The sequence below is a fragment of the Diospyros lotus genome, chromosome 12 (genome assembly GCF_014633365.1).
Source record: "Diospyros lotus cultivar Yz01 chromosome 12, ASM1463336v1, whole genome shotgun sequence".
In the NCBI taxonomy this organism is placed as follows: Eukaryota; Viridiplantae; Streptophyta; class Magnoliopsida; order Ericales; family Ebenaceae; genus Diospyros; species Diospyros lotus.
In genome coordinates this window covers 9,563,351-9,572,045 of record NC_068349.1, presented here as the reverse complement: position 1 = coordinate 9,572,045, position 8,695 = coordinate 9,563,351, and the positions used below count along the sequence as shown (strand labels likewise).

Here is an 8,695-nt window from a genome sequence, read left to right as displayed (position 1 = left end):
GTTTCAGACCATAGAGAGACTTCCTGAGTTTACAGACTACATTGGACTCCCCCTAAGCAACAAAACCAGGTGGTTGCTCCATATATACCTCTTCTTGCAAATCACCATGAAGAAATGTATTTTTAATATCAAGTTGATAGAGTGGTCAATGACACGTAGCAGCCAGAGAGAGAAAGAGGCGAACAAATGCCATTTTCGTAATAGGAGAGAAAGTATCGATGTAATCTAGCCCATAGATCTGTGTAAAGCCTTTGGCGACCAAGTGGGCCTTAATACGTTCCACCTGGCCATCAAGACCTAGTTTGGGTGTGAATACCCAACGACAACCAACGGGAGTCTTTCCTGGTGGTGAAGACACCAAATCCCAAGTACCATTTGAATGTAAGGCGTCAATCTCATCTAACATAGCCTAGTGCCAACCACGATGGGACAGAGCTTCACCTGTGGTTTTAGGAATAGAAACAGAGGAAAGACTCAAAACAAAGGCACTATAAGAAGGAGACAAATAGTCATAGCATAAAAAGTTATAAATAGGATGAGGATTACGAGTAGATCGTGTACCTTTGTGAAGAGCAACAGACGGAGAGACCAGAAAATAGTAGATCGTGTACCTTTGTCGGGCTCAGGATTCGGGGTAGGAGGGACCACAGACGGAGAGAGCGAGTCAGGAGAGTCCTGGGCTGGAGGAATGCTGGCATCGGTAGCGGGATGAGGATGATTGTGATATGTAAGAAATGGGGGAGTTGTGGTAGGTGGACCAGAAAATAGTAGGGTAGTCACCACAGAGGGATAGACGAATCCGAGGAGGACAGCGGAAGAAAAGAAAAAGAAACAGGTAAAACCTGGTGAAGACTCTGTGAATCAGGCTAAGCAACTGAAAAAAAAAGACTGATGTTCAAAGAATATGACATCAGCAGACAAAAAATAGTGATTCAGTTCAGGAGAGTAACACTTATAGCCTTTTTACAACAGGGAATAGCCAAGGAAGATATACTTGAGAGATTTTGCAACAAGCTTATCCTGTCTAGGTGAAAAAAAATGCACAAAACAGATACATCCAAAAACACGAAGAGGAACAGAATAAAGTGGTTGTGTAGAGAACAAAAGGGAATGAGGAATTTGCTCCTATAACGTTGAGTATGGCATGCGATTGATGAGAAAACATGTAGTTAGAACAACATCGCCCCAAAATTTGGTGGGAAGATTGGCATGTAAAAGGAGCGTTCGTGCAGTCTCAATAAAATGGCGATTCTTACGCTCAGCAACACCATTTTGTTAAGGTGTGTAAGGACAAGAGGATTGATGCAAGATGCCATTAGAAGTCATAAAGGTAGTAAATGGAGAAGAAAAATACTCATTAGCATTATCACTACGTAAGGCACATATAGAAACTCCAAACTGTATTTTTATTTCAGTAGTAAATGTTTGAAAAATAAAAAACAACTCGGACCGACTCCTCATAAGAAACAAACAAGTGCAACGAGAAAAGTCATCAATGAAAGTAACGAAATATGAAAAACCAAGAGTAGAATGGACGCGGCTGGGCCCCCATACATTTGAGTGCATAAGAGAAAAATGAGCCTCAGCCCTATTATGGACCCGACGAGAAAAAAGAATGACGAGTATGTTTATCACACTAACATGACTCATAATTAAATATGGACAATGATGACAAACTAGGAACTAATTTTTTCAATTTGGAGAGACTGGGATGACCGAGACGATAATGGAGAAGATCTGGGGAAGCGACACTAATGCATGCTACTGGTGAACTAGGCACAGCAAGATGATAGTGACCCTGTGACTCACGTCCGATGCCAATCTTTCGCCCTATACCCCGGTCCTGAACACAAACAGAGGTGGGAGTAAAGAGAACAGAACAGTTAAGGGTTTTGGTGAGTTGGCTATCTAAAATCAAATTAAAAGGACTATCGAGAACATATAAAATAGAATTTAATGAGAAAGAAGAGGTGGGTGTGATTTGGCCGATCCCTTTAACTACAGTTTTGGTACCATCAGCCAGAGTAACAGTAGGTAAAGTGTCAGAATAGGTAAGTGAGGAGAAAAGAAGTTCATTACCACACATATGGTCAGTGGCGCTAGAATCTATAATCCAAGGACTAACAGATGAGCCTTGAACAACATAAGCAATGAGATTACTAGGATGAGACGGCTTGGTGGCCTGGAACTTCAAGAAGGCATCATACTCAACTGCAGACATAGGGACCAACTGTGAATCTGGTGGAGATTGAGTAAGACTAGGATTACTCTGAAATACATGAGCTGCACTGGTAGATGATGCAGGTGGAGCAGTTGGCTGACCATGTTTCTTCCAACATTTGTCCTCAAGATGACCCAATTTCTTACAAAAGGTACACTGTGGACGTGAGCAATTATTATTGCGTCATCTATTTCCTCCAACGGTGGAAGCCTGAGATACAAGAGCTGAAGATTCGACTGGAGGAATAACATGAGAAGAAAAAGACATACCATGTGCACTTGTCATATTCAACAACCTTTTGAAATAATCCTTCATGGTAGGATTAGCTGAGCTGGTTAAGATTTGATGTTTGATGGCATCAAACTCTGGTTTCAGACCTGAGAGAACAATAACCATAAAAAACTTCTCTCATTGAGCAATTTGTTCTGTGCGGGTCGTAGTAAGAGGAAGAAGAGTATCAAATTCTTGCATTAGAGCCCGAACTTGCCCTAGATAAGATTCCATGGATGACTCATGCTTGAGATTCTTGATATTAGAGACCACAGTGTACAAACGTTGGATGTCGTTTGTATAACACTCTTCAGCTTCCTTCCACACATCAACACAAGTTTCAAAGGGGCGAAAGAGTTGCATGATGAATGGATTAATAGATTGCCATAGGAGGCTACATAACTGGGCATCAACTTGTTCCCATCTCGCCCAATTAGCTTCTGGCACATTTTCAGCCTTCGTGGTAAGATGATCCACTTGATCTTGCCCTTTGAACCACATTTTGACAGAGGCTGCCCATGAGAGATAATTGGAAAACCCTATCAACTTGATAGTTGTAATATTGGTTGTCCCAAGATTGGAGACAACAAGGGATTGAGAGACAGTAGGGGCAATGACAAAAACTAAAGCAAGAGTAGCACTAGTAGAAAATGTGTCACTGAAGTCAAACATGACGAGGACTTTGACACCAGAAATAGCTTTAGGGGTCATCGGCGGTATGATCTGGAGAATCCGATGAAAGAAGACCGGTAGACGCATTGTCACGTGCTAGCACGTGGAGTCAGAGGTAGCGCATAAGGGCACGTGGCTGGTCCGGTGGTGGAGATTCTTCGATGGTCAGCCGATCTAGAGGCGGCGAACTCGAGGCTGGTGGCGATGTGGTGAGGTGGTGGTCAGACAGTGCGGTTTCAGTATAGGCAGTGACGGTTAGTGTTTAAACGTAGGCTAGAAAACGATACACAGTGACGGCTAGGGTTTTTTTGTCTCCGGTGGCTCTGATACCATGTGAAAAAATAATTATGAGAGAAAAACCTAAGAGACTAGCTTCTCTTAATTTGTTATTTATAATTAGCATAATGAGCCTTAAACCTATGGGCTTAATCTAATTACTAAATAAAACACATATAATAATTATAAGAGTAGTGTTGTTTGTACAGAAAAAGTCTTACAGAAATTTTACAGAATGGGATGAAATGACCAGATTGGCCCTCTAATAAATGACCAAATTGGCCTCTGATAAATGACCCAATGAAACCCTAAAAGACTCTCTCTTTCACTCTCCCTCTCCCTGTCGCAGATGAAACCAGCCCCATCTGCCTTTGCCTCTCCCTTTCATGACCGTAGATCCACTATCTGGCCACGATTGTTGAGGCTCTCTTTACTCTTCCTCTCCTTGTCGCACACGGTGTCAGTCCCATCCTCCTCTGCCTCTCCCTTTGACGACCGTCAGCCCACCCTCCGGCCACCCCTCTGACGCCACCGACTTTCTCTCCCACTTTTTCTCTCTCGATTGCTCTAACAACTGTCGGCCCCACCACCATTGGCCGGGCACCATCTCTCTCTCGCCTCCACCCGCCGCCCAGAAACCCATAAATCCCCAAATCCCCAAAACGAAACCCACAACCCCCACCGCCCGTCGACAGTCACGCCCAACGTCCCTGGTATGTAGTACTTTTGAGTTCTATATATTTGCATATGTATTCACATAATGAGTTGTGTATTGTCTTGTTATTTGTATATGTATTCGGATTTACAATGCTACTTTCGATTTAATGGAAATTGGCAATAGTGTTTGTCATCGTGTTACACTAGATCATAAGAATATTTCTATCTCTTTTGTGTACAATGGTCTTGAACAGGTTGCTATAGGAACACTCAATATACTTGTCCTAAATTTTCATCATGCTGGAATGCTGTTGGAACATTCAATATACACTCACAGTTATGTATGTAGATTTATCATGTTGGAACATTCAACTTGCTATAGGAACACTCAATATACATCGTGCTGGAATGTTGTTGGAACACTCACATACTTGTCCTCCTAAATTTTCATCTCTTAATTATATACTATATGTTCCTAGCATTAACATCATCCATAACTCCTCTCATGGTTCTCTGTTGGCTAGCTTAAGTTGTTAAAAAACACATCAGAATAGCATTCTCTGTCAATTAGCAGTAAATGTACAACTTATTATGTTATTGAGTAGACAAATCCAATAGTCATGTAGGTTTTTTTTTGCTGATTGTTAATATTGGATCAATATTCTTTTTTGATTTGTTACTGCTTCTGCTTTGGTAGATGGAGGTGTGCTTTTTGTAATTTTTCATTTCTATATCCATAATGAACTTGAGGGTTTTGTAGATACTATGAGAGTTTTTATTATTATCATACAACTTCGTATGATATGTTAGTCAAGTAGAAAGATTTATTCTTAATTTTGTCTATTTGCTTGACTTGTTTGAACATAGATTTTAAGTCCAGTTATGGATATAGTTGGCCTTGACTAAACCTCAAAAAGTGGTTACATACATCTGTCAGTCCTTAAGCAAATTCTAAGATAATAAACCCCGTATCAGGTTGACATGAACAGGCAAAGCATAGAGCAACATGAAACTTATTTTCCTTGTGTTGTTAATTGGAATGCAATTTCTAATTCACAATATTACAATGACAGGATGAAACACACAAGTATGTCATAGCTGTAGACGGCGGGGGTACTACTTTGCAGCATGTCCAACAAAGCGGCTATGCCTTTCATGTAGAGAAGGCATTGTAAAATGTTTCGAGGTGGAAAAGAAGTTTATAAACAAAGGGAGGTTGTTCAATATTTGCAGTATTAAATGTGGATTTTGGAAATGGGTTGAAGAATGTGAATCAAGTGGCAGTGCTTCGGCTAAATGTACGACTAATTTTCCCGTAGAAGAGTTATCTCGCATGTTCCAGACTCTAGGTTAAATATATGAAAAAGATGACATGGAAATTTCAGTGAACGTTACAGTATGCAAGGGAAAAGGAAGTGTGAACGACTATGGTAAAGGAAAGGGGCCAGCATGATTATGGTTGACATTTGAGAGCTGTATTTATGTGTATGTAGTAGTAATTGAGTAAAACTATATGTTATGAGTACTTGGATATGTGTTTGTAATGGTAAAATTAGAACAATTATTTATAAAGTTATTTCATAAACTGTACATTCTGTAAATGCTTGGCCGAAGAGCTTCAAGACAGATGTAGCAAATATGTAAATTGTTATTTCTACATTTAATTTAAATCATGCATGTCAAGTAGTTCTGCTTAATGTTCCCTAATGTAACCAACCAACATCTTAAATTGTATTTGGGATGAGTAGTTCTGTGCGTTTCAGAGGATGTTTTATTGGGAAAAATCACCACGTAGTTTGCTCTTGTTAAAGGATGCACATGCTATGAGAAGTCTTTTGTTATAGAATCCATTATCTTCCTATCCCACTTGGCCGGATTGTTCTTCTGCAATTGGACAAGGCAATGAAGAACTAAAAAATGTAGATTGTTTATTGAAAATTGTCCTATTAGGTAAGACACACACTCCCAAGTACGTGCAAAGAACTTGAAAAGGACAAACAAATGCAACTTCACAGATGCATAGAGAAATTTCGATTTCCAGACAGTATAGCTGCTACCACTAAGTCTGAAAATACAATCATATGCAAAACTAATAATTTCTAGAAAGTTCTAGCTGAGACATATAATTTCACGATTGAAAGTTACACCTTTCATTAATAGCAGAGGCCACTGGTGCATGTTGTGCACCCATAGCCGACAACATTGAACCCTAACAGATTTCCAAATATTAGCTAAAAGATTCAAAAATTTATAGAAGTAATCCTTAACAAGAATATAAGTAACATTTCGTTCACGCCAGTATCTAAGTATCTAAGTTCACGCCAGTATCTAACATTTCGTTCACGCCAATATTTAATTCTACCAAGAATATAAGTAACTACATTATCCTAAGTAACATTTCATTCACTATTGGACTCGTCTACTAATTCAGCAGCTTCTCCCATCACGGGACGTTGTAGTGGCGTAAAATTTGGAACCAAATGTTGACTAATCATCCAAGTTGTAGGTGGCAAACTCATTTTGTAAGCATTACTCCAATTTGTTGATTGAACACCCTGCATATAAATGAGTCACATGAACCACTAAAATGTGATCTTATATATCATGAGAAAAACTTTCTAATACTTTTACCATTAACTGTTGTGAAAACGTGAGCGAAGTGGTCATGGCATAATTTGACTATTGTGATGGTTGGATGATGATTGGTCCCTCATGTGATGCAGTTTGGCTCAGGTTTGTGCGTTTCGTTGTTTTTGAAATAACCTATACATCATACAAATAATATAAAGTTAGCTAAATAAATAAACATATTATCAAAATGAACATCCTTTACTTCAAAACATGCAGCAACAAGTGTGTTTCAAAATGAACATCTTTTACATCAAAACATACAGCAACAAGTGTGCTTCAAAATGAATAGTTTTCGAAACGAACCTTAGATTTCTTTGAAGTACGTTCTAATGCGCCTTTTATTCGATTTTTCCTTGGTGCTCCCTTGCAACGCGCACAATTCGAATCTTGAATGTTGACACTGACAGTATTTTCTTGTACTGCACTTCCAGATGCAACATCAACTCTCACTCCTTTACGTTGTCGACATCCCTGCCCAGAAACTTGTCTTCAAAAAACATGGAACCCAACGATTTCTTTCTGTATAAAATCCTGACAACCACTCGTGCTCATGCAATGTATAGACATTAATCATTGAAGTCCAGCCTTATTCAAATTCTTCAAGAGTTTGGGATTCATATACTACTTCATGGATTGCTGAATGTATAGCACCCTTATAAACATGGTTGCCAAATTTTTATGGTAACTTTTTCAGAATATGCCACAAACACTATCTATTCTTAGTGTTTGGAAAAACTATCTGAATTGCATTCTGCATTGCCCTATCTTGGTCAGTTATTATGCCAATGAGAGCTTGACCATGCATGCACTGGAGCCATGTCCTAAAAAGCCAAACAAACGTCTCGGTATCCTCGTTTGACACTAAACCACATCCAAGTAATGTTGATTGGCCATGATGATTCACGCCAACAAAAGGGGCAAATGGCATGTCATACTTATTCGTGAGATATGTGGTATCAAAGGTGACAACATCACCGAACTCCTTGTAGGCTTCTCTACACCTATTATCTGCCCAGAACATGTTCTTTAATCGAGCCTCCTCATCCAAATCAATACTGAAATAAAAACCAGGGCATTGAATTTGCATTCTCGAGAAATATGCCTGTATTGCAACATCTCCTTCCCCGAGTCTTAACCGCCTAACTTTTTTAATGTAGTTTCTACAATCTTTTTCCACACAAGTCATCTGCTCATATCCCTCTACCTCAACAACTGCTGAATTAAAACTTTTGTACAATGAAATCCCAACAACACCATTTACTTCAAGTCTGCATTTCACATGTGCACTAAGTTCCCGATTGCATCGATACAACCTAGACTTCGAATGACTTATTAGATGATTATGTTCAAGAATGACAGAGTTAATCCGCCACAACCCATAAGTCTCTAAACATGCTGACAACCTAGTTTTACACCTTGTTTGAGTCGTTGGTTGAGGCTTCAAAGAAGTGCTTGCAGTGCTACTTCTTCGACCCTCTTGACTATACGTGAATGTCACATACTTTACAACCCCATCGTCACCATTTTTCGAATTCCTTTTCCTAACTGGAAAGCCTATATCATAAGCATATGATTTGTAAAAACCCAATACTGCATTCTCATCTTTGAACTTCATCCCAACCTTAGGCACAGTAGGACCATCTTCTCCTAACAATTCATCTTCCAATGTGTTCACATCATCCATTATTCTCACATTATCAGATTCTCCCAAAAGTTCATCATCCTCAATTTCAAATATTTCATTTCCTTCATCAACAAACCAATTTTTAAAGAAAAAAACATCAATTACACATACAAGATAATTATCTTAATGACATTTCTAACCTTTGTCGACCATCTTGAATGCCGGATGTTGTTGGTTGCCCCCAGTCAAAACAGTCTTCCAAACGCAAAATTGAATCAAGTTTCAATGCACACCTGTAACCAATTGCACACCTTAAATAAGGAAAAAAACATCTAACTAAATAT

At 39.2% G+C, this 8,695-nt stretch overlaps 1 protein-coding gene and 1 long non-coding RNA gene across 2 annotated transcripts; both read right to left on the bottom strand.

Moving 5' to 3' along the window:
• Positions 1-6,398: 6,398 nt before the first annotated feature.
• Positions 6,399-7,414, bottom strand: LOC127813875 (uncharacterized). Its single transcript, XR_008026237.1, has 3 exons — positions 7,031-7,414; positions 6,728-6,859; positions 6,399-6,651 (listed from the first exon to the last, which is right to left on the bottom strand). It is a non-coding gene; the product is annotated as an uncharacterized LOC127813875 (long non-coding RNA).
• Positions 7,415-7,436: 22 nt separating this feature from the next.
• Positions 7,437-8,564, bottom strand: LOC127787481 (protein FAR1-RELATED SEQUENCE 5-like). The gene is made up of 2 exons (XM_052315541.1): positions 8,552-8,564; positions 7,437-8,473 (listed from the first exon to the last, which is right to left on the bottom strand). Exons 1-2 carry the CDS (start codon positions 8,562-8,564, stop codon positions 7,437-7,439), a joined length of 1,050 nt encoding a protein of 349 aa, XP_052171501.1.
• Between the last annotated feature and the right edge of the window lie 131 nt (positions 8,565-8,695).